Source organism: Neodiprion lecontei, chromosome 3 (genome assembly GCF_021901455.1).
Source record: "Neodiprion lecontei isolate iyNeoLeco1 chromosome 3, iyNeoLeco1.1, whole genome shotgun sequence".
Classification (NCBI taxonomy): Eukaryota; Metazoa; Arthropoda; class Insecta; order Hymenoptera; family Diprionidae; genus Neodiprion; species Neodiprion lecontei.
The window spans coordinates 39,076,044-39,102,749 of NC_060262.1; the positions used below are offsets into that span (position 1 = coordinate 39,076,044).

A 26,706-nucleotide genomic window follows, 5' to 3' on the forward strand; every position below is an offset into this window, starting at 1 on the left:
TTTGTATATTATATTTAACTTTTCAGTAACTATACTCGCATAGAAATAAGCTATGATTGTCGAGTTAAGTGGTGATACCTTTGGTAAACATTTCAAATGAATTTAAATTTAAAGTAATCATTATAGGTAATGGTTTTAACAGTGTTCTACCAATGAAACTGAACTGTTGTAATCATTGGGGAAAACGGTGAGTGAACTGTCGTCATTCTCTTGAATTTTTCAAATAGGTCTTTATAATACTTCGCAGTCTTCTTTGGAGGTAGTCATTCTATGGAATCGCTATTCTATCGTAGAAAAAATTAAGAACGCAATTGAGCGACTGCGGAAGAAGAAAAATGAATTCCTAATTTCAAACTTCGACTCACGATTAAGCTACATGCATTTGTAAGCATCGCGATACCATACTTGCGGATTTGTTATTGATTGTTGGCGCTGGCTCAATGTTCCATATCACCCAAAGCGTATTATTTCACGGTTTGCGACACGCCTGGGTCTGACGAATGTTATCACCATTCATATGTACGAACAATAAACAGTCGTGTAAGCTCATAAAGGTCCGGCTTGAAAGCACTTCTTGCAGCAGGACTGCCTGCGAATGCATCACCGATAGCAATGAATGACCGTAAGCATTGAAGAATTATTGATTATAAGGACGGTAGATCCAATATGTTTGTCCATGGATCAAATTGAACCTTGTCAAATTGAACAATCAATCCATACTGTTGCACCGAGCCGGGCCAATTAATTTAGAATGTTACATCTGTATATTATAATACCTACATTTCATAGCTGTATATTACTATAAATGTAAAAAAGTACTATGATTCTATGTATACTTAGGAATTAACATGTTATATCGATATATACAGGTTTATACGTCAGAAGGAACTGTTTACATTATTCGATGACCTCCAGTTACCATCTAGGTTATCTTCAAGGTGTTCTTTGTAGGTTTGACCGAAGACCAGAAGAGGGTAAACCATGAAAACAGTCGTTGGCAGTTAAAGTACGTCACAGCGTTGGAAAGTCGCCAGTCCCTCTCAAAATTGATCATTCGAATGTCAGAAATGTGAGAAGAGCTCGAAATTCGTGTCCAAGACGTGAGAGCTATTACTTCCACGACGTGGCCACCGTGAGATGATCCCAGAACTGCATCCGTTCTTGAGGTAATCGTATCTCATTTCTAGCGTCACGTGAGATTCGTTTCCTATCCGGAGGCGATTACCACGAAATACGAAAGAAGTCCAAAACTAGATGCTATCAGATTCCGACGTCGTCGAAATTCTCAAAATAGAGAAGAACCGTTGTCAACTATAGCCAAGAACGAGCATCCTCTTTGATTATCGGATGTTCTATCGTGGACGTATTCGAGATTTACCCAGTAGTGGTAAAGGATGTCCACAGGTTCATAGTGTTCGCCATTTTCCAATCAGTATCGATGATATTCCCAATTAGCGAGTTCAGAAAAAATAGAGAAACGAAAAGTTAAAAGCTATTACGTATCACGCAAAAATAGATAATGACAGGAAGCCAAAATTATCGAAATCGTTTACAGTAACTTGTAATTACATTATCGTGTACAACGTCTTATTGGATAGGTGTTTGTTTCGTTATATGTATTTATTGTTTAAGTTTGATACATGACCATAATTAACTAATAATACAGGAATGCAGCAAATTCGTCGAAGTAAGATGATATTGAATAATATGGTTAACATCAGAGTTGACAGTATCTTTTATTTGGTGAAGGTTTCGGTGCAACTTATATCAATTTACATATAATTTACCCTCACAAAATTTCCAAAATATAATTTTTATTGTAATCTGAAAAGTTTTTAGTACAAATTTCGCTGTATTGAATCTCCCATTTTGTTTATAATAATTCCTTCTTCAGATTTGTAATCAGTGATGTCGAAAGCCACGGTATACCAATTTTTGTTAAAATCCCACTTGTTTTTCAATGCATGAGTTTGCTATTTTCGGTTCCGCCATTCTGTTTATGAAAATTTCGACTTTAGATTTGTAATCAGCGATTCCAATAACTTCGAATTACCAATTTTCTATCGAATAAAATGATGCTTTGAGGTCTTGGCCAGCTTCTCCAAACTCGGGACCAATATGCGCCGTTACATGAATATTGTATGACGAGTATTTCAATAATATCATTTTCGAAAATCCATAGATTCCACGGTCGAAAGAAAATTTCTTCATTTATAATATCAGGTATATGTTATTAGTTTATGAAAGCAGATATTAGTTAGATTTTGCCAAGCCAAGCGTTCAACTTTGAAACACAATCGACTAAAAAGATACGTACAAGCCATGCGGTTCAGGACGTATTCAAAAGAATTATCCAAAAGCTATTTCAATGTCGTAGCCCTGGTCAATTTGTCCCAAACCTGAATTCGTTCTTTGTGGAAACCATACTGAACTTCAAGTACTACGGCAGATCCATTACCAATACGAAGATAATTATCACGAGACGAAAAGGGAGACCAAATCGTTGAATCATCCGAATCTAACGTCGCCGGTACTCTGAAAGTGGGATAAACTTGTATGAACGATTTCTATTCAGACTAGCGACATCGAGATTTTAGCCTTAATGGTTCCGCAGTATTCACAATTACCCAGTAGTCGCGAAGGATGTCCACAGCTGAACCATCGTGTCCACCATTTTCCAATCAGCATCGCTATATTCCCAATCTGTGGGTCCATACCAACTCTTTGGTCCAGGAAGAAGATACAGCAATTCGTCAGCATGTGCAACTCCGTGGTTGACTGGACTACCACCGTGATAACTATAATTGAACCTACCGTGATAATAACTGTAACTGAACCTACCGCGATATTCAAAGGAACAAAAATACTGGAAATTCTTAGCTTTAGTCAACTGTTCTTTCACCACTCTGTATGTTGGATATGTAAACATGGCATCACCTATGAGTTGAGTAATGTTCCTCAGTATCTGAAATATACGTATACCTCAATGAATGAATTCACATGAAGAACGAATATTCATACATACAATGATAAATGACGCCATATCCTCAACGGAGTTAGCTACTGACTTGCCAACAACTTACCAAACTTCTATTGGCAGTAAGGTCGTTTAAGTAGTATGACTTCAAGGTCGAAGTGAAGTCTGTCATATTTTCAACCAAGCCTTCGTATTGTATCATGACAGGTAAAATGAAATCAATATTGTTCAAAAAATCCTGAAGCACGTCTCGATTTTCGAATAATGCTGATAACCCGGAAAGAATTGGCTTATTACAAGAACTAACTAGTTTGGTATGAAAAACAAGATGTATTATTCATAACTATACAAACTTGTGCAATTGCATGGACAAACCAACAACAGCACTTAGTTTCAACCGGACAATACTTACGTAAGCTCAATTCAAGTCCCTCGTCTCGAGTGACAAGGGCGATCGAAGGCAGATCGCGAATTTTTCCAGCAGCCAAGAGGTTTGCAGGACTATCGGTCAGTAAGGCCCCTTCTACGTCTGGTTCGATAGTTGGGCCCCACACGACGACTGGGTATTGGCCCCACTCATGAAACATTGAGGTCATTTTAACGAGCTTAGATGCACTAATACCTTTTAAGCAATTGACAAGCATATTTGATGAATCCGTCGGACACGCTAGATATTGACCAAGCCGAATGGCACGATTCGACGATACGCTTCTAGGTGTCATGGCAGCGGGCGTAAACGCCGTTCCACTTTGCAATATGTACCTATGGAAGAGTCCTGCCAAAAGAAAGTATGATTTATTGCCCAGCTTTAAGAAAGCTGGATTTTCGATTCTTGAGCTAGAGCGAGCGATGTCCACCAGATGAGTAACTTATCTCATTGGTTATTAAAATCTCAAAACAGAGCTCACCATCAGTCAAGTTCGACAAAGTCAACAGGTGAACCATAACTGAACCCGAACTTGACCCAAACAGAGTCACTCGGTTGGCATCACCCCCGAAATACTGGACGTTATCCTGAATCCATTTGAGAGCCTGAACCATGTCTTTCAGGCCATAATTTCCTGGTAATACTTCGTCTCCCGTGGTGAGGAATCCTAGCACTCCAAGGCGATAGCTAGGAACGACAAGGATTACGTTTCTGTCAAGAATGAAACGTGGGTCGCATCGTGTAGAAGTAATGTTTCCTAATTCAAATCGTCCGCCAAATATGTACACCATTACCGGCAACTGCTTGATGTTGTTGCTAGTGGAGAGCTGCAGAGTTAAGATGCTCAGAATTAATCAACCAGATAGCATTAATGGAATATAATTGTTCATTGGTATGAAACATTCATCCGTCTACATGATATTGTTTTTCGATAATTTATACATTATTGCCTATATGTGGATTAAATTCGAAAAAGACAGTTTTAACTGATCGGAATGTACAATGTTAAATGAGTTTTGTTTATCAGTCTTCTTGTATATTTTTCATTACTTGGTAATGAACGTGACCGATAGCTAATGAATGGTAGTACGGACTACAAAGCTATCGACCAAATAAATGTAAATACCGGGGGTGTGTAGATGTTAAGATACAGACAGTCTTCATTTCCAGTTGTGTCTTCATAAATGAGGGGTTCAAATTGAATACATTGTTCAGATTCATGGTTTGAATCTATAGTCCCATTCCAAGGGTCCGGTGGCATTGGATCTTTGAACCTGTTAATTTTCCTTTGAATTATATATAATATATGGAAATCGGTATTAACTGTTATTATTCCTATAGTCGAAGTACGTGGACATATCCATGTGCGGATTTTAACTTTTCACGTTCGATGTTACACTTGACATCCATAAATGGTTCCTATTTACCGAAATCAAAGTGAGATCGTGTCGAGATACTAAATATCTTTTTGGTAACATAGCAAACCTGAGATCTCCAATGGGCGGCTTTGCGTACGGGATTCCATTGAAAGCAAAGAACGTTTTGTTGCGGTAACTGACCATCTTTGCACCACGAATTGTTCCTTGCGGTAATGTCACTGCTGGAGGCGATATTTGTTCGTCAATTAGAATTTCTCCATATGCTTTAGAGACTATACCCCAACTCATGTTCCAACCGCCCAGTAAGAACAATACGGCATATGCAGTTACATTAAAATACCACACCGACGCCATATCTGACACCTTTGTTGTGCACTAGTTGAGTGTTCGACTCGGTATGTAGAGTGTCGAGGTAGGAGAGCGAGAGTGAAACAGTACCTAATGACAGAGTAATTAGCTAAAACCAAACTTATCAAAAAAGTTTCCGCCCACTACAAAATGTCTCGGGAATGTTTCGGAAGTTGTTTATTCATAAAATAACTCTAGAAATATTTTTGGAACGTTCTAAAGCGTTTTCCGTTTCCATCGACAAAGTTTCGCTACACTATTGTCGATTGAGATATACCGTAAGTTAGTGTTAGTAACTCATCGATGCCTCTGCAAGCATTTCTAATTCGTTTCTTCATATTTTCTGGAGTGGTTGGTATGGTGCTGTAGACTTTTTCTCTGATGTCGTATAAAAGAAGTTTGGAATAAAGCTTTTTTTTTATTTTTACGTGTAAATTGTAAATGTATGAAAAAAAATCCATGTTCCTATTTAAAGAAACAATTTTGACCTCCAAATGACCTTGTAAATCTCCACCAAATCAAAAGTACGATGACACAGTGTTTTTCCCCCTTCGAACCACGAAGCTTTCACTAAAATGGCTGGTTCTCGAGATATTTCGCTGTGTCAACGTAAATGGACCACCCTGTATATACTAATTAACTTTAAACGGTACAATATGTGCATCCATCAGCAGATAAAAATCCTGCGTATCTCGAGCGGACTTCGGACCTGAAAATTTACCATACATATAATCAACACATACAATCAACAATTATTCCAAAGTCCAAAGTTGTGGAATGTACCAGCATTTATCTACGTTTTTTCAATATATGGTATACACATAAACATAAATATAGACATGAAACCTCGCGTGATACCAAAATTATTAAAATTTTTTACGGTATCGTGCAATTACTTTACCGGGTACAAGGTCTTATTTGATAGATTTTTGTTTCGTAATACACGATTCATGTTTAAGATTGATTCATCACCATAATTATTTAATAATATGGCAACGCAGCAAATTGGTAGAAGTAGGATGGGTAAACATTAAATGGTACAGTTCGTATCAAAGTGCACAGTATGTTTTATTTTGATAATGGTTTTGGTGCAAATTATATCAAATCGTAACCTAGATTCACAAAAATTCCAAAATTTAATTTTTATTGAAATCTGAGAGATTTTGGACACAAACTTCACCAACTTGAATATCACATTTTATTTATAATGATTCCGACTTCGGATTTGTAATCAGTCATCTCGTAAGCCCCAGTATACCAATTTGGTTGAAATCCGACTTGTTTTTCAATGTATGAGTTTGCTATTTTGGTCTGCCAATCTGTTTATGCAAATTTCGAATCCGGATTTGTAATCAGCAATCCCAATAACTCCGAAGTACCAATTTTCATTCAAATAAGATCATGCTTCGAGGTTTTGGCCAGTTTTTCGGGACATGGGACTAATGTGCACCGTGATGGACTTGTAGAAAATATAAGTTGCCGCAGTAATGGACTTCCGTTTGATACCCATGGTAATTACTTTATATCGCTTTAGCGACCGTTGTGATACTCACTTTCTCCATGTGCTTCTGAAGGACGCATTATTCTAAGGAGCCGGCTCATAAATGGGTGGCAAGCCTATAAAAGATCGGTAAGCCCACCTCATTCTAGGGAACGTGTCTTAGAACTCCCCCCTTGTAACCATCACGTAGCAGTTTATCATTCACACGACCCTTACAATTGATGTGGTGTTAAACGACTCCCAATTGTATCCACATGAAATACCTCGTTGTTTGATTTTGATTTTATTCTTAAAAATTTAGTGATCGTGGAAGCATTCGTCACATACATATTTTATTACGAGTATTTCGACCATGTCAATTTCAAAAATCCACAGATTCCACGCGGTCAGATGAAAATTTCAACAATCATAACATAGGAATATATTATTGGTCTTTTAAGGTAGGTATTTAACAGATTTTTCCAAGCCATGCGTACTCCTTTAAGCCACAATTGACTGACAAGTTGTAAACAGACCATGGGTTTCAAAACATGTCCAAAAGAGTTATCCAATGGCTATTTCCATGTCGTAGCAGTGGTTAATTCATCCCAAAACTGCATTCGTTCTTTACGAAAACCATACTGAACTTCAAGAGTTACGTCAGATCCGTTACCAATGCGAAGATAATTATCAAGAGACGAAAAGGGAGCCCAAATCGTCGAGTTATCCAAACCTAACGTCGACGGTACTCTAAAAGTGGGATAAACTTGCATGAACGATTTCTATTCAGACTAGCGACATCGAGATTTTAGCCTTAATGGTTCTGCAGTATTCGAAATTACCCAGTATCGGCGAAGGATGTCCACAGCTGAACCATCGTGTCTACCATTTTCCAATCAGCATCGTCGTATTCCCAATCGGGGGATCCATAGTTGCTCTTTGTTCCAGGGAGAAGATACAGCAATTCGTCAGCATGTGCAACACCTAAGTATACTGGAGGGGCACCGTCATAACTGGAACTGAACTTACCGCGGTATTCGAAGGAACAGAAGTACTGAAAATTTTTAGCTACAACCAACCGTTCTTTCAACGATCTATATGTTGGATATATAAACATGGCATCTCCTATGAGTTGAGTAATGTTCGTTATTATCTGAAATATACATAGACCTATGAATACACATGTAAAAAGAATATTCATGTATAAACGATAAATGACGCTAAATCCAGTACAGGATTAGCCATTGACTCTACACAACTTACCAAACCCCTATTGACAGTAAGGTCGTTCAAGTAGTATGACTTGAGGGCCGTTGTGAAGGCTTTCACATTTTCAACTTTGTATTTGTACTGTAAGATTACAGGTAGGGCGGAATCGATATCATCCAAAAGATGCTGGAACATGTCTGGATTTCTGTAGTATGCTGACAACATTGATAAAGGTGGTTTACATGTGAAGCTATCGATTTAAGGAAAAACACACAGCGTTCTTCATGGTGGGACAATCTTGTGCAAGTGAATACATAAACTAAGGGCAGCATTTCTTTTTAATTAGAAAATACTTACGAAGAAGAGAATAGAGAAGTCCCTCATCTCGATTGACTAAGGCGATCCAAGGCAGATCTAAAGTCTTTCCAGCAGCAAGTAGGTTTGCAGGATTATCGGTCAGTATGGCCCCGTCTATATCTGGTTCGACAGTTGGGTTCCATATGACTTCAGGGAATACGCCCCACTCGTGAAACATTGAGGTCTTTCCGACGAGCTGATAGGCACTGAGACTCTTCAAGCAATTGACAAGAATACTCGATGAATTCGTGGGACACGCTAAATATTGACCAAGCCGAGTAGCGCGATTCGATGATACACTTGTAGGCACCATTGCATCGATCGTTAGCGCTGTTCCACTTTGCGTTATATACCTATGAAAGAGTCCTGCAAAAACATGTGTGATTCATTGGGTCGTTATCAGAATGCCGAGTACTCAAGTCTTGAGTCAGATCAAGCGATGTCCACGAGATGAGTAAGTTATTGCATTGGTGAGTCACGTCAAAAATCAGAGCTCACCGCCAGTCAAGCTCGACAAAGCCAACATGTGAACCATAATTGAACCCGAACTTGACCCAAACAGAGTCACTTGGTTGGCATCACCCCCGAAATACTGGACGTTATCCTGAATCCATTTGAGAGCCTGAACCACGTCTTTCAGGCCATAGTTTCCTGGTAATACTTCGTCTCCCGTGGTGAGGAATCCCAGCACTCCGAGGCGATAGCTAGGAAGCACGAGGACCACGTCTCTATCGAGAATGAAACGTGGATCGCATAGTGTAGGATTAATGTTACCTGCTTGAAATTTTCCACCAAATATGTACACCATTACCGGCAACTGCTTGATGTCATTGCCACTGCGAAGCTGTGGAGTAGAAATGCTCAGAATTCATCAACCAGATATCATTAGCGGAATATGTCTATTCATGGGTATGAAACATTAACTCATCTACATGTTATTCCTTTCCGACAATTGTTACGTGATTGAAAATGATAGTTTTAAAACTGATTGGAATATGCAATTTCGAATGAATTCGAATTATCGGTTTATCTGGATTTTTTTATTACTTGGTTATGAACGTGGCTGGGGTCACTGTTAAATAGCTGTGCGGACTACAAAATTATCAACTGCACGAATGTAAATACCTGGGGTGTGTAAATGTTGAGATAGAGACAGTCTTCATTGCCAGTCGCCGCATGAAGTTGGGGATCAATTTGAACACAGGGTTCGGGATTACGGCTTGCATCCATAGTTCCACTCCAAAATACAGGCGGTACAGGATCTTTGAATCTGGATTAGAATCATGAACCGGAATAGTATCTACTGTTATCACTTCTGCTCGTCTAATCAGTTGCAGATATGCACGCAGTTTTGACGAATACAAAGAATTTCGCCAAGCTTAACTTCACTCTCGACAACCGTCAACATATATTCCTTATTAACGATTTTGAAAATGAATTTTGGGGATACTGATAGTTTTGTTATCACACGAACCTGAGATTTCCAACCGGTGGTTTTGCGTACGGGATTCCCTTGAAAGCAAAGAATGGTTTATTACGGTAACTGACCATGTTCACACCTCGAATTGTTCCTTGCGGCACTGCTACTATCGGAGGCGTCATTTGTTCGCCGATTGGAATTTCCCCATATTCTTTCAAAACTTTTCCGTAACTTATGTGACAACTGCCCAGCAAAAGGATCACAGCACATGCGCTCACGTTATAACACCACGTCCACGCGATATCTTTCATCTTCTTTATGAAGTAGTAATTTGTTCACTTCGGTAACCAGCTACTTGAAAAGACTAATTAACTATAAAAGAATACTGCAATGTTATCTTGGCTTATGCAGGAAAGCGGAAATAGAGAATAGAAACATATGCTGCAACGAAATTTGTGTATATGTTGGCGTTGGCGGTGTTGCGTGGCTCGGAGCTTACCGTCCCATACGTTACGTTCAGCCGATAACTACAACGACGTTCTCTCTTCGCCTCACCTCTACCGATGTGCAGTTAAAATAACAGAACCTTCCGCACCTTTGCCGTAGTTTTTAGCGTTACCGACAAAAACAGCTGCCATCATAATGTCCAATACCCTTGCACTGCGAATTCTCACACGCCTTATTACCCGTTATTTCATCAACCACATTTACATCCATGTAGCATTAAACAATGTCTATAATATAATTTTCGTATTTGACCATTATACCTTTTAATACTAGCTTTTACATAAAATCCTTAATTTATGATCTCAGCTGCAATGACTGACACTTGCAATAGACGATGAGTTTAAAATCTATTGCGCTAAACACCTGCGGTAGATTTTAAACTCATCACTGAGTTGAGATAACTTCATAGACTAAAAACAGAGGAAACGTGGTAAGAAAAATTATGGATAGCGCACAAAAAGATAAGCCCTTATTCTTAGAACTGGGGATAGCGCCCTTGTTTTAACAACGACGCGACTAATTAACGCTTGACTGCTTATTTGCCCGAATGAATCGTATCACGCTAGCAGGCCGCCAAGATATCATTCACCAATCAGAAACCTTACACTCAAATATTAAGCAGCCTCAGCCAATCATTCTAAACCCATGAGAAATGGCTGCTCTTTCGAACTCATCCTACTTTTCTACCAGTCCAACCCCTATTTAGAATGGGACAGAGTACCATGTCAGACTTCACAAAGTAGAGATTCAAACACCAAACTGTGTAAATAAACGTGTATTAATCCCAAGTGTTGTCATCAATAATTACTTTAATCACGCATAGTGATGCTTGGCTGGACCCAAAACCCAATGACAAACTCTAAGAATTTGGGTGAGCTGAACGAAAAGACCCGAGGAGCTGATCAGCAGGTTTCCGAGATTTATATGCATCAAACAACGTAAGTCAAGAAGATGACTAAATCACGTAGCGAATAAGAGTCAACTTGCAACGTTCCTCTCGGAACGTAACACATAGATTCCCTGTAGATTGGTAACAGCCACGTGAGACTTTCAGGGAATCGAAGCTCACATGCACACGTTACGTACACAAACACTCTCAAAAGTAATAATAAAATATCCGAATAAACAGAACAGCTAGACTCGTGAGATTTGACTTGTGGTCGCTACCATTCGTGATTTAGAATATAGTGTAGCTCAAACGCGATGTTACAAGAGATTCTTCAGCGGAAGTAGGTCGAAGTATATGCTGCGCTGCTGTTCGGATGAATAAACTTCAAGCAGCGAAAACTTACGCCGGAAGTGCTAGTAACTTTCAGTTACTCCATTGTGCCGCTTCTTTTTGCTGCCCATAAAGACCTAGCTGATGGTGACGAATATTTCAATTATTACTAAACTTCTTTACAGGGTAATATTTGACGATGTTTTTAAATCGAAATCTAACAGCCAAGTCTTTCATTTGGACACAGTTAGTGACTATTACAATCGTATAGTCACTTTAAAATAAGTGACTCTCGGATAAAGTGAGGCACTTGCAACAAGCACAAAAAAACATGGGGAAAAATCTGCATTTCTTAATTATATTGCTCTTGCAATAATATTGGTTGACGTAGCAGCCTAGCAATTCATGTATTTACGACATGCATTTATGTTTAAGCATTGTGATTCCCTTGTTTGATCATACAGAGTGAGAAGTTGGCTTTGTTACACCATTGCACGGAGTACGATACAAAATTTATTCCAGTGCTAATGAATCTCAGATTTTTAGGTAACTATCAGTTGTCTCACCTGTGTGGCAAGAATCTACTACAAGAAAACCCGAAATTATTGAATTGCTGTTTTCACAGACTCAAACGATGCGTGCCGTTGCTGCATTCGCTTGGACTCGGACATGTGATTGCCGTCGCTATATTGTATTCCCAGACACGGACTTAGGCTTTGCCATCGTCGCCGTGTTCCTAATTCTTTGTGAATATCCAACAGTCCACAGGGTTTATGCCGTGGCTGCCAACCACACTCCGGTTTCATCTAGGTCTATACGTTTGGGTATGGCATCGAATGCTTCACCTGAGGCATTGAAACTGATCATTTTCTCTATGATTTCCCTATTTGACCCGGCTATCAATTTACAATGTCAGTGAAAATCAAAAATGAAGGTTAGATGAGTGCTTGAATAGCACTGTTGATTTCATATGGTAAGACATAAAAAATACTAGAAACTATGGATAATAAATCAAAGCACGAAATCAACTGAGAGATAAACTCGGTCCGTTATTTTTAAGTTACCATTCCTACTCGGTTTAAAGAGAGTTATGTTAACTTATAGTCTTAATTGAAGAATAAGTTTTGCTTCGAATGGTGTAGAACCTTATCGGAAATTCAAATATCCAGCAATTTGCTCCCATTTCCTGAAAGTTTGCAATGACTGATTTTGCGAAAGAAGGCAATTTACCTGAATATTTCCCAGTTATTAGATTGACTCTGTCTGGCTCGCTTTGAGTTCAGCAGCTTATCGAATCCACTACGAGTCAGCCTAGCGCTATGCTGAGAGTCTCTCCATGAAAACGCGGTATATATGAATTAATTGTAAGTCTAGGTTACGCATTAAAGGAATGTACACTCAGGTCTGTATGAGACAGTGTGACGATATTTTAAATTCAAAAGTGCCCGCGAAATTTTACCTAGTACAGCCATCACGATTTCGGCGTCAGGCGGACGAAACGGCTGAGTATTTGAAAGACTCTGCGGAAAGACACCCACCTGAATAGTCCTCCGATGGAATACTCCGCAGCAGTCAAAATTTCAGTCTTGTCTTAACTTCAATACTTATTTCAATTATTCACAACACGAATTTCACCAAATAAGAGGAATCTGTGTGATCTTCGCTACTGTTATTACAACTTCAACATGTGCAGTCTACGAAACCTGTCGGTCCCTCAATACTGAGATGAGGAGGGAAAACTTTTAAAAAGCCGTGAATGTGAACCTCATCGAACAAGTTACAACATAATTTAACTGATTACACGACGGAGCTGCTGCCGAGTATTTAAATCAAGGGATAAGTGATTTTTAATATATTTATGACTGACCAACTTTTTACCTCATCACTATAGACAATTTTATATCCCGGTGTGAATTCTGGCGTATTTTATCTTAATTTATTTGTGAATGTTGGAATGAATGTGTAATTTTAATCGTTAGAACAATGGACTGGATTTAGAGAGTTTTTATATGTTATTTATATTTTAGTTATATTTCATCTACATTTTACTTATTTTTCATTCACGTTTTATTTATATGTTATTTATATTTCATTTGCATTTTATTTATATTTAATTTATTCAATTAATAGTCAAAGTCGTATTTATTATCGTTCTTGTCATTTTTTTTTCCAAGCCTGTCCATTGATTTCATCTTTTTCTTTTGTGTCAAAAAGAGATTCAAATTCTTCACCGTCCCCTTATTTATATTATTTATCTCCCCCTATTGACATATATTTTTGACCTCCCACATTAAGCAAAATATAGGCTAAAACAAAAATAAAAACAGTTATTTACAACAGGACGTGAATACCCGGAGATGAGTACCTATATATCAGAGGAGATAAAGAAATAGAAGTCAAAGTTAGACCTAGTAAACGTCACGTCACAACTTCAATGAGTTAGGGTGAGGTAAGGGGACAGCATCTGAAGGTGCGTCAAACGCCAAGGACAACGGAGACAAGGAAGGAGGGGAAATGGCATTAGGCAGCTATGTCACCGCCGGGAGGTCAGGAAGAGGAAAGGTGACAGTGGGTCATTCTCTTTTACGCCATAATCAACTAACAACTCTTATACAGACTATGGGTTCCAGGACATGGTCAAAAGAATTATTCAGTAGCTATTTCCATGTCGTAGCAGCGGTCAGTTCATCCCAAAACTGCATTCGTTCTTTATGAAAACCATACTGAACTTTTAGTGCCACGTCAGATCCGTTACCAATGCGAAGATAATTATCATGAGACGTAAATGGAGACCAAATCGTCGAGAAATCCGAATCTAACGTCAGCGGTACTCTGAAAGTGGAATAGAACGATTTCTATCCAGACTAGCTACATCGAGATGTTATCTGTACGGGTCCTCAGTAATCAGAACTACCCAGTAGCCGCGAAGGATGTCCAGAGCTGAACCATCGTGTCCACCATTTTCCAATCAGCATCGTTATATTCCCAATCTGCGGGTCCATACCAACTCTTTGGTCCAGGAAGAAGATACAGCAGATCGTTAGCATGTGTCACTCCGTAGTTCGCTGGAAGACCACCATCATAATTAAAACTGAACCTACCGCGGTATTCGAAGGAACCGAAATCCTCTAACTTCTCAGCTTTAACTAAGTGTTCTTTCATCACTGTATGTTGGATATGTAAATACGGCATCACCTATGAGTTGAGTTATGTTCGTTAGTAACTGAAACATATATACACCAATAAATACACATGTAAAACGAATGTTCCTACATGAAATAATAAACGCCGCGAAATCCACTACGGGGAAATAACTTACCAAATTCCTATTGACAGTCAGGTCATTCACGTAGTATGACTTGAGGGTCGTTGTGAAGGCTGTCACATTTTCAACCAAGTATTTGGACTGTACGATTACAGGTAGGGCGGAATCGATATCATCCAAAAGATGTGGGAGAATGTCTGGATTTCTGTAGTATGCTGACAACATCGAAAGAGATGGTTCATGTGTAAAGCTATCAATTTGGGCAAGAAACACGGCGTTGTTCACGAGTGTATAACCTTGTGCGACTGAACAGACAAACCCAGGGCAGTACTTCGTTTCAATCGAAGAATACTTACGAACAGTAGAATGAAGTCTCTCGTCTCGAGTGACGAGGGCGATCGAAGGCAGATCGCGAATTTTTCCAGCAGCCAAGAGATTTGCAGGACTATCGTTCAGTAAGGACCCTTCTACGTCTGGTTCGATAGTTGGGCCCCACACGACGGCTGGGCAAATTTTAGACTCGACATTCGTCGATGCATTTTTACTATCGATTTCAAAAATGAATTTTGAGGTTAATGAACATTATATTGGATACCACAACGTATCTGAGATTTCCAACCGGAAGCTCTGCGTACGGGATTCCCTTGAAAGCAAAGAACGTTTTATTACGGTAGCTGACCATATTCACACCTCGAATTGTTCCTTGCGGCACTGCTGCTATCGGAGACGTCATTTTTACAGCAACTTATATAGCAACTGCCCAGCAAGAGCAAAACAGTACATGCCCTTACGTTATAACACCACGTCGACGCCATATCTTTCATCTTCTGCGTGAAGCAGAAATGTGTTCACCTTGGTAAAGCGGACGGTGTGTGAATTGAGGAATTGTAACCACACAAACCGGCTGCTTAGAAAGATGGATCAAATATGAAGAAATACTGCGATGTTATCTAAGCATATGCAGAACATCGGAATAGAGATTGGTAAATACGGGGTCATCGTAACATGACACCGTTACGTACGATATTAGGGAAATCTCTGATGAGAGAGCAGATTCTGAGCCACGGTCACACCGCCGACGCCACACACGCACAACTTCTACGCGAGTCGAGCAAAGCGGACAAATGCTCTGAATGAAAACTTGTGTACCCTAAAGCATAGATTTTTCGACGTACTGAGTTAAATTTTGTAGAGCACCTGACTGCAGTTACTAATACGCTCAAGATTCTCGTTGGATATATGTTTTATTTTGAAAATAGCATGGGTGATACAGATTAGCATAAAGGAGCATAATTTTGAAACTGGTCGGCATCAAGAGAAGCGCCTAGAACTATTCTGTTAGATGATTTTAAAGCTGGCTGTACTGAGAAAATATTCATACGTCTACTTCGGGGAAAGCCAACAAGGGCCGAAAATTTCCGTCGCAGAGTCATAGCTGAATCCTGGTTTCTATAGGCATTCGTAAATTTAGTTCGTCAAGATGACACCAGCTGAACACCAACTAATTATGAACTGCGTCATTCTTATGTGAATAGCGAAAATTGTTACTTATTTGTGAAAATTACCCGCTGCATTCTGGGCTCAAATTCATAATTTAATCCTTGGGGTCGACGATACATATCGGTATACCGGAATAAAATAACTTGAAAATATTGATATTATGTCATATATGTGAATATGTCATTTTAACAAAATGCGACAAGTGCGTTAAAAAACTATGATGAGGTTATTTTGTCCCCGAATCTAGTAGTTACAGTTAGCGCAGCTCGGTTGAGAAAAATTCAGGTGTGGTCCCTTATTTTGACGTTCCAAGGGTAGCTGGATTTGTTGAAGTATGTTATATCAATTGATTTCCGTGTCTTGTAGCTCTGTCAGCGCACGATTTTTGAAAAATCAGAGCGCTCGTCGGACAAGATACGGGCACTTCAACATCATTAAATAAGCGATAAAAATGTATTTAATATCGGTGCATCGATCGAAATAAAGTCGGTGTATAATTGAATTTGTCAGTAACTGTACCCACGTAGACATGAGCTATAATGTTCTAGTCGCGGAAATACCTTTGACAAACATTTCAAATGAATTTAGATCTGGAATGATGATTAATTATTAGTAATGATTTGAACATTGTTCTACTAGTCAAATTGAACCATTGTTATGATAGCGGAGAACAGTGAATGAACTGTCATTATTTCTTTGAATGTTTGAGGACGTCTTTGTAATACTTTGCAGTCATGTGTAGACGTGGCACAGAATAACTATCTATCATGGATCAAACTTATAAATGCACTTGGGCGAGCAAAGGAGAAGAAAAAGAAATTCCTGCTTTCGAATTGAACTTACGAATAAGTTATATACATATGTATTCTTAAGTATCACGCTGACCCGCCTAATCATGTATAATGACTTTGATTATTTTAGTATAAACTCCAATTTATAGAATGGGTGCAAAATTTTTGAATCTTAGATAATAACTGATCAGAATGACGAACCTTTTTCCATGCCACCGTTTGAAGGTTGGCGATTGGAATATGTACAATTCCAATCGTCGTTGTCACTACTGTCTATTGTATGATTGGAATCTGTAATCTTGTGAATAAAAACAATTTTTCTGACATATTATGATTCATATATGATAGTCATGAGAGATTAATGTGAACTTACTTCTGCTAAAGCTGATTCTCGCTTGAGCTGATTTACGTTTGACTTCGTCTTGTGTTTCAATGTGGAAACGAATACTCGAAGTTTTACATTACTTCAATATAAAGATCTTATTAATTGATCATGATTTTTTTGAAGTTAGTGCATCATTTGGATGACGATGACAGAAACACGGTTATATTCTGTGAATGAAAACATACCGCCAACGGTCAAACTGACACACGGCACATCGACCAAGCAGAGAACGAATAAAATGCCAACAATGTGCTCGATATTTCGAGAACTTTGAGATTCGATCGTAGCATCAGTTTTTTATAAGTGGATTTCATTATCATTTGTAATTAGATAAGTTTGGGGTCAGTTTGACTCCACCGTGGCAACAGTGTAATTTCAGAGAGATGTGCAAACTCCGGGTTAAGTTTCAATCATGCTATTATTGTGAATTAACAGACGTGTACTTACTTGGTGGTAGAATGTGATTTAAATCTTCGATGATGAAGGATGCCGATATTTATGCATATAGTGTTTTTGTGAAATGTTATTTTTGTACTAGGTGATTTAATGCATATTGCATAATGGTATATCGTGATTGAGAAATCAGTTATAAATTACAGCATCGAGACACATTCCTTTCCACCCTCTTAGAACGAAAGTCAAGTATGAAATATCGAAATTAGCAGGTACCAAGAACTAAGCTAAGAAATACCGAGTCAAGTACAGGTAGCTCAACCTATGAGTACATTCAATCTAAAAAGAGAGGTATAATTATAATCAACTTGCCAACTGTAGAACCAATAATTGTTCAGGATATATGTTTTGATACCGACAATATTCGTACCAAACTTAAATCATGTAGTAGGTACAACACTTTCAAAAGAACGTAAACGATTGAATTAAACTGCTTCAGGCAAATTTAATTAATATTTGGTCTGTGGATTATTCGAACCTTGCACGTGGTCTTTTTGCCACGTTTATAACTCTACACATGCTGTTATTTCGTTGCGATTATTTGCTGAAAATTTAAATATACGAAGTACAAGTACAGAAAATATTCTGAGATGATTGAGACATGCTGCCACCTGTAAAAATATTCCTCGGAATATCGGCTATTTCACTGTCTGTCAGCAGTGTTTGTTCACTCTCTGGCGCGAATAAATACCGTTGATCCGAAGCATGTATAAATACGGAACAGTTATTCGCCAAAAAAATTACTTTCCACAAATTTATCATGCAAGTTGAAAATCATTAAAGAGTCCCTTGTATTGAAATTTTTGGTGCCCTCACACTGTCAGCGCGAAGGAATAATTGAGATACCGAGTTTTTAGATTTTCATCATGTATAGGTATTCAAACAATGAAATCACAACATCTGAAGATAAATGCGTGCCATTAAATAGATGAATTACTGGGTGACTTCGTCAACTATTGCCCTTTTTGTTTCTGGTCTTTGTATACTTAACTGCATTTGGTGATATTCGTCTTTTTGTAAAATACCGCATATTCATTTTAAAAGAAATCGAAGACACGCTTTTATCGGAAAAGGTGAATTCTAATGCAACTTCGCTTACCTGATACGCCTTGTTATTTGATATGTCACTGGAAGAAAGAATAAATGACGATGATTTCAAAGTCAGAATTGCCCTGTCAAATTCTGATAAATATTTGTTTCTTTTTTCACCGTGAAATTTTGAATAAATATTATGAATGTATTACACCAATATTTATCAAAAATGTTACAAAAATATTACGAATACTATTTTTCTGTGTGGACAATATGATGTTATGATAATATTACACAAACATGACTAGATTCGTTACAGAAACGTGAGATATTGTAGTCGTAAAATATTTCTACAATTTTGTTATCATTTGATTGTACTATGTGTTATTTGTCTACAGTAATCTTGTGTGTTAGCGTTTTTTCGACTTTCGTTAATGTAGCAAATCTGATGATAATGAGCGAATGACCAGCATGTGGTAACAACTACAGGTACTTGTAGTTTCAAACAAATAAAGGCCAAATAGCTTGCGATCACTTGAAACGCTAATTGGTTTGAACTGAACACAGATAATCGAAGAAAAAAAAATAAACATACTATCGAAAAGAACGCCGAAATTACTTGGGGCTAACAAGGTAGTTAATACTTCAAATCTTACAAATGCATATTTCTAGTGATAATTTTACTATTCTGTCATTCGTTTTGAATAATAGTCTGTATTGAAATTGAATCCGTAACCATTCATATATATGATTTAATGGGTGTGGGTAAGAATCCCGAAAGACCAAAACGTCAACTGGTCGAAAACCCGACATTTTCGAGATACGAATTTTAAAACAATGAATGATCAGCGTACCGATGTTGGGATTTTCAATAAATCACTCAGTAGAATAACTCTTCGCTCCAAAATTCGTTTATACGAACGCTCTCTTATCCGAAAAAGTATTTTCAAAACAGGCGGCATTCCGAACGATCCAAGCACAGAATGTGGAGGTACAAAAAAAATGAAAATTCCGAAATTAAAAATTGCGTACAGGTGATACTTCGAACTGCCGCAAAACCCATGAAATTAGTTCTTGGCAATCAAAGTTCAGAAGGAGCAAAATTACGATCCGCAAAATGCAGAAGGGCCAGAAAGCCGAAAGGTCGCAATACGGTTGTCATAGTGACGTAGACTTATATTAAATGGCACTAGACACCAGCAATCGGATACGTGTGGCGTCGCAGAGAATATATGGGTTTCCAACCTTATTCAATCTTTCGGAATTTTGGCCATTTTGTCTTCGGCGGCTGTCGGAATTTCGACCTTGCGAATCGTTGGCCAGTCGTTATTGATAACTACGAATTCGAACATTTTTGATAAAGACACGAGTCTAAGATTTGAAAAGTTGACTTCACAACTCTTCGGTATCTTCCAAATTCAATATTTTGTTCTTCGTAATCTTGGCCATTCTCACAAAAAAAAAAAAATGTCGGTATAAATTTATTTCCACATTTTTGCGTTCTCAATTTTTATGTTTCTGCCAGTCATCTTTTCGTATTTACGGTCTTTTTACGTTTTTAACTTGCGGTAGCTTGACTTTCGAGATTTCGTCCCATCAACTTCTTGGTCTTTCGCATTTTTGTACCCCACCCGATTCAATTCAATCTGTCATGAGTTCTAACCTATTCTAAAATTGTGCAGTAAGCAAATCTAACTTTGATGTAGTAAACCGACAATAATCACCGATTCGGGGTACTCTATATGTTTTAGAAACCTCTCTATAAGATAATACCATCAATCAATATAACATTTCAGATTGATCCACCGTATGTACTCTCATAGAAATTTGAATGACAAAGTTTTCCCGCATGATTCGCTTCTGTCATCAGTAGCGACATTGCGGCATAATTGAACACTAGCAGGCCTGTTAAGCCGGTCAAGTCCACATCTATAGCGCCGATCCATAGTTGATGTACAAACCCAGCCATCTGATTGGTTTGTTCCGGTGAAACGGCGCTGTGATTCGATGAATACGCAGATTCACTGCTGGTTGATATGAAGCGAGAAGCAGGTGCAGCGGGCGTGGTGTGAGTATACATGGTGTGCCTAGAACTCCTACGACACGCCCCTTTCTTCGAGATCAAAGCCTTTAAGTAATTTTGTACCAAATGTTCAAAGAAATTTCTATATTTGAGGAATTATTTTTCTTGTACTTCCTATACATTCTTAAATGGGGCTCAGTTTTATTTTATATACTTTGGAAATAGACTGAACTGAGCTTAAACTCGGTTTAGCCTTGCGAAAATAGAGTATTATTCATTTATTAATACATAACAGTAATGTCATCGTGCATTTTGCGTAACACCTAATTTCCGTAATTCATTTTTTGTACCTCGCATTGATATTAAAATTATTCAATGTTTCAAAAATTAAGTGTATTCTCCAGAACACGAATCGCGTAATATTATCGCTACAACTCCGAAGATACTCAAAAGACCCGCTCATCTTTTCCCCGCGCAGATTCAACGTTAAAACAATTAATCACCACAGATCTAGGGTATTTTGACGCCATTGGTATCGGGTTTACGTAAGTCCAGTCCAGCGCGAGAGAGAAACTTTTTTAGAGAGAGAAACTGCACTCCTAGGCACACCATGTATACTCACGCCACGGTAGCGGGGCGAGCTCACGGAGAGTTGAGAACGTGTTGAGACTAGAGGGGCTGCTGCGTAAAAGTTGAGTGAATCACCGAAATAACGAGTGACTGCAGGGGACGAGTTGAAAATTCTTCGATATCCGTATTTCAATTCGAAGCATATTCGAACACAATACGGTGACTAGACAGTTACGCTAGTGGCATTTGATGGTTCGGAAAAACATGTCAAAATTTTACGGGGACATATGACGTGTTCTTCGCCACCACGATTCAAACAGTGTCCACTACTTATTTCAAGTCTGTAAATGAGAGTATCATGCGCAAGTTTCCCCGTTTAGCGATCCCTGCAAATCACAAATCAGTAACGCGTTTCGAGCCTGGCGTACCACATTAACCTAGTTTCAATTCGTCAGCACGTAATCAGTAGTTAGAATGTTTGAACCAACGGAACAGGGAAAGGTAACAACGTAAACATATCGCTTAGACTTTGCCTAATCCAAGTATTGTCGCTGCTGTCAACGCCCACGATTGACTTTCATTTCAATATTTATCCTCGTTGAATGACGTGCGTTTTCCATACGCCCACATGGTACATCAAAGTCACAGGGTCACGACACGGCCAATTATACCTCGAAAATTCCATACATATATGTGTATGCATATCTCGCCAATACGTATACCTTTTCTTTGATTTTTACTTCTAGGATATATCCATCCATAGCGGCGTCGTGCTGAGAGGTGCGAACACGAGGGAGGATGATGTTCACAGCACGGGGACACTTTCGATTGTTGAATATGTGAGCATTTTGCAATTTGACTCCAAAATTATAAGGATGAAGTTAGTAACGTTATTGTAACGATTCATGTTCAGGAAAAATCGTTACTTCGCACCCTTAGCGATGTCAAAAGTTTATTAAACCCTGACAAACAAAATATACTGTTATTTTGAAAAGCCAATGCCTTGAAAGTCATTATAAAATTTTGCAACAATGATTTTTACCCTGATGTTTTGTTACGTTAATGTTACTAACTTCAGTGTCATCTGAAATCACCAAAGTATACATTTCAATAACATTTCTCTCACATTTCTATTTCAGACCTTTGGGAAATGCCTGGAATGGAAGCCGACTGAGGTTTCGGTGGTTTCAGAAAGTCAAGACCAAGACCCAGAGTGGTCGTTGGTCAACACGCACACACGGACGCGAACAGTTTCAGAAGGAACAGACTCGTTGGGTCGGTCCAGAACAGTCAGAATATTGTTGTGCGATCTGAAATCGTTTAGGATAAATAGAAGCGGACAACAGCTCACTCTTATGCTGAAAGATGGAACGAATTACGTTGTTTATTTCCAACTTTTCAATGCTGACTCCTTCGTCAGTTCACTCAAGGGTTTCCTGAAATTCATCAAGTCAAGGAAAGACCGAAACATGTACATCGTCATGGAGGCGGAAGATTCAGTATTAGAGAAATCTTTCGCTGAGTTAGATCTGTTTCAAGAAAACGCCTCGGACTATGTGTGGAAGTTTGTAAAAAACTTGCACGACAGACCTTACGAAACAACGATGGAAGCTTGCAGCAAACTGACTGATATACTTCGTGAGTATATGGAATCAATGCACATAACTTAGATCGTGTTTAACATACTTTTTTTCGTTACATTTCTTCCATAATAGCCTTTGCAACAATGGTCAATAAGGTATTTTATATCATAAGAAGTAAATTCACTCAGAATACTGTACAATAAATAACCTAATTAAAGATGCACCGTATTATCTCCTGCTTCTGCTGATACGCATTCAAATTATATGATGTTTCATATTTCCATAACATTTAGTTGTGATCAATTACACCTTTAATTCGGTGTGAGCAGTATAGCAATAATTTCCGTATTGTGTTGTTTCTAAATAATCTACACAATTATGAAGTATTTTGAGGTCACGTATGTTTACTACACGAAAGATTACAATACTCTTACAATAATCATTGTCTCCATTGCGTTTTACATGAGCTTGAATTTACAATGACAATCTTGGAATTCAGAATTTAAGTACGAATGCTTTTCAGTTCATAAAGAACCAACACGGCCTGTAGAAGAAGCTGTTGCTGACCTATTGAACCGTTCCCTGACTCTAGATATTCCTCAACCAACGATTTTAAACGTAGCAGGAGAGGAGTATGAAGTCATTGGTGAACCTGGAGTTAGTGTGGTTTTACCACCAAGACCTCCATGCCCAAGAGGTAAAACTATTCACGTTTCATATCAAAATGACTGTTTTTACCTATTTACAGCAAGGGTGACTCTAATTTCCTCTTTTCACTGTCGGTTGCCGTATTTTGAAGTATTATTTTATTTTTTGTCACCAAACCGTTTTGTAGCTTCAAGAATAATGACGTCATAATAACAAAATCTTGATAACTGTCATTTTCAAGCAATATACACCTATTATTTCACTTTTTCGTGATGGTACAACAGGTACCAGTCCTGTTATAGTCATTATCGATGCAATAAATGACTATTCCCAGGTGCACCATTAACGCAGGAACAATGGGAAAGGTGTAAGGATACAGATGGAAGAATAACGAATTCCGAGGCTCTCAAAGAGATGATATTCAGGGGGGTATGTGAAGATTTTATGAATTAAAAATATTGCAACACTGCCATTGTGTGGATATAAATTTTTAAAAGCTTGCTATATTTCAGTCCGTTATTGTGCGTATGACATTCTCGCTATCTTTGAACATCTGGTATGCTTTTCTGATTCAGGGAATTTCGCCAACTCTCCGTTACGAAGTATGGAAGTACCTTTTAAACTACTATCCGTGGGAAGCGACAAATGCGGAAAGAATAGAACTGAAGAATAAAAAAACTGAAGAATATTTTGCTATGAAGTTACAGTGGAAAACCATGACCCCAGAACAGGAAACTCGCTTTTCCGACTTCAGAGATCGGAAGAGTTTAATTGGCAAGTCCCATTTATATTTCTGGCCGCTCACAGTTTTCTTCAGATATAATTCAATGCTGCATTAAAACAGAATCCGATTCCACGTATATCAAACAAAATTCTATATTTTCAGAAAAAGATGTAAATCGAACGGATAGAACACATCCGTATTATCATGGAGACAACAATGATCATTTAGTACAGTTATATGATATACTTATGACTTACGTAATGTACAATTTTGATCTGGGATATGTACAGGGAATGAGTGATTTGCTCAGTCCAATTTTATGTCTTATGGACAGCGAAGTCGAGGCCTTTTGGTGTTTCGTTGGATTCATGAACAAAGTGGTATGCGGTATACAAGATAATGTTCATATTTTTTCATGCTGTCTCTTGTACTCTCGCACATCCCTTTAATAATTATTTCTTGCCAGATCGGAAGAAGTTTTATAATTCATTACATGTTTGCAGAGTACAAATTTTGAGATGGACCAGGAAGGGATGAAATTGCAGTTGAGTCAACTACATTCTCTGGTAGTCTTAACAGATCCCCAGTTAGCGCAATATTTGGATAGGCATGAGTCCGGAAACATGTTCTTCTGTTTCCGATGGCTTTTAGTTTTATTTAAAAGAGAATTCAACGCAAACGACATATTGATGCTTTGGGAAATATTGTGGACTGATCTCCCATGCAAGAATTTCCTGCTCCTAGTGTGCGTGGCAGTTTTAGACACGGAAAAAAATGTATTGATGGAAAATCGTTATGGATTTACAGAAATTCTGAAGGTAAATACTATTTCACTAACCAGATATTTTTCCAATCAATCCCACAAATTTCCAAATCCTAGAAGAGAAATATATGAATATATTTTTTCAGCACATAAACGATTTGTCACTACGCATCGAACTCCCGTGGACTTTGTCTAAAGCAGAAGGCATCTATCACCAATTGATGGCTGTGGCTGGTCTCTTACCTGATCACATTCGTGTTATAATTGGACTCGAGCCGCAGCTTAAAACAGCGATAATCGATTCAGAAGAAGAAAATGCAACAGCTGAACCACAGCTTGATGTCAATGATAGTCGCCCGAGTCACAGTACTGGTAGTGGGAACGTTATATTTGGTAATAATGAAGTATCATTCGAGCGAGGGATAAATTTATCGTATATGTGAGGTTACGACATGTCCTTTGTGATGATTTTTTAATAAATTGTTATCCTCTCCGCGACAGAATAAATTACAACCTAGACATATTTTCACGAGAAATTATAGAAGGAAACAAAAGTACCACGCCGTTTGTCTACAGGTAATCCGACAGTATTATCGCATGAACGTTGCTGTTCAAATTTTCTTTTACAAATTAAAGAGAGCCTAAAAATTGAAATGTTTCACTGTAGAAAGTGTAGTTGAAAATAACAATAAGTCACAAAAATCAGTGGACCGTAGAATTTTTTTATTTTGTATCTCCGTATGTGGTAAATATTACGTTACTTTGAGAGCAAACAAATGTTCTGTCGCGTAGTGTGAGTTATTTGGACATGCCAATTTGTCGAATCTTTGAGAATTGATAACTTTCCGACTATTTGCAAAACCGGGGAACCTTAAAATCTGCCTTAAAATCATTATCTACTATATCACGATTGAATCTTTATAAAAATTTTCATGTTCATAGATACGTCGTTTATATATTTGTATTTGCACGACGTAGTTGCAGGAGGCTTGATCCAGTCACTGTGTAAATGAATATAAATGCCTGATGTCACAAGTTCTATTAATTGTTAGACGCACAGTTCTGTAATAATTGAACCTTAATCCTACCATTAATTATGAAGCAATCAAGTGAAATACAAAGTATGAGTGTAAATGGCCAGATCTCTAGTTCAACGCGTTTTCAAATCCCAAATCTGTGTACGATTCATGATTCTATTGCTAAAAAACCATGTCTCATTACATCTTTGCGATCCTGCAGATGAATTCTTTCTGCAAGCTTGCCAGGTTCGCGGTCTTATTATCAATCGTACCAGTTATAATACCACATTAAGATATGCAATGTTCAATAGTCATTAAGTAATGAAACCTTAAGGTTTATACAGTATGTATTTCAAAAACATCGAAAGCAGCTATTCCTAAATCAATGTATGTTCAGCCATAATTTGAATGTATGGAGTATGAACTCTAATGAAATCAACCCAAAGGAGTAATTTATATCATTTTTTTATTAAGAGGAAAATTAATTTGAAATTAAAAATATTCGTAATAGTGTTATGTAATTACGTGTAATTTGTTACTTTTATAAATATTTAATAACGAGTGACTCGCTTATAGTCATTGCTAAACTTGTAGCCATCGTTAAAACTTACTACACGGTGAATTTTT

The 26,706-nt window shown here is 38.0% G+C and overlaps 4 protein-coding genes and 1 long non-coding RNA gene across 6 annotated transcripts; 1 reads left to right on the plus strand and 4 right to left on the minus strand.

The window, feature by feature from the left end:
- Positions 1-2,360: 2,360 nt before the first annotated feature.
- Positions 2,361-5,150, minus strand: LOC124293469 (esterase E4-like). The gene is made up of 7 exons (XM_046734348.1): positions 4,890-5,150; positions 4,531-4,678; positions 3,886-4,231; positions 3,390-3,752; positions 3,084-3,244; positions 2,628-2,965; positions 2,361-2,535 (listed from the first exon to the last, which is right to left on the minus strand). The coding sequence occupies exons 1-7, from the start codon at positions 5,135-5,137 to the stop codon at positions 2,361-2,363; spliced, it is 1,779 nt and encodes a 592-aa protein (XP_046590304.1). The 5' UTR covers positions 5,138-5,150.
- Positions 5,151-6,180: 1,030 nt separating this feature from the next.
- LOC124293752 lies at positions 6,181-7,494 on the minus strand. Its single transcript, XR_006903627.1, has 2 exons — positions 7,454-7,494; positions 6,181-7,361 (listed from the first exon to the last, which is right to left on the minus strand). It is a non-coding gene; the product is annotated as an uncharacterized LOC124293752 (long non-coding RNA).
- A 3-nt stretch (positions 7,495-7,497) lies between these two features.
- Positions 7,498-10,120, minus strand: LOC107225623 (juvenile hormone esterase; the record flags this gene model as incomplete). Its single annotated transcript, XM_015666147.2, has 6 exons — positions 9,652-10,120; positions 9,303-9,447; positions 8,676-9,021; positions 8,178-8,543; positions 7,875-8,035; positions 7,498-7,764 (listed from the first exon to the last, which is right to left on the minus strand). Coding segments are annotated over exons 1-6 (1,542 nt in total), but the record flags the coding sequence as incomplete, so codon positions are not given.
- Positions 10,121-13,425: 3,305 nt separating this feature from the next.
- On the minus strand, positions 13,426-15,167 carry LOC107225619 (bile salt-activated lipase-like). Its single transcript, XM_015666144.2, has 4 exons — positions 14,945-15,167; positions 14,643-14,803; positions 14,238-14,518; positions 13,426-14,155 (listed from the first exon to the last, which is right to left on the minus strand). Exons 3-4 carry the CDS (start codon positions 14,513-14,515, stop codon positions 13,981-13,983), a joined length of 453 nt encoding a protein of 150 aa, XP_015521630.2. The 5' UTR covers positions 14,516-14,518; positions 14,643-14,803; positions 14,945-15,167; the 3' UTR covers positions 13,426-13,980.
- Positions 15,168-21,381: 6,214 nt separating this feature from the next.
- LOC107225625 (TBC1 domain family member 15) lies at positions 21,382-25,583 on the plus strand. Of its 2 annotated transcripts, none has more exons than XM_015666151.2 (9): positions 21,382-21,843; positions 22,089-22,181; positions 22,482-22,980; positions 23,449-23,622; positions 23,908-24,002; positions 24,149-24,347; positions 24,460-24,677; positions 24,801-25,115; positions 25,207-25,583. In XM_015666151.2, exons 1-9 carry the CDS (start codon positions 21,817-21,819, stop codon positions 25,501-25,503), a joined length of 1,917 nt encoding a protein of 638 aa, XP_015521637.1. In that variant the 5' UTR covers positions 21,382-21,816; the 3' UTR covers positions 25,504-25,583. The 2 variants fall into 2 exon arrangements, with proteins under 2 accessions (XP_015521637.1, XP_046591977.1); XM_046736021.1 differs by having other exon boundaries at positions 23,518-23,622.
- Positions 25,584-26,706: the final 1,123 nt, after the last annotated feature.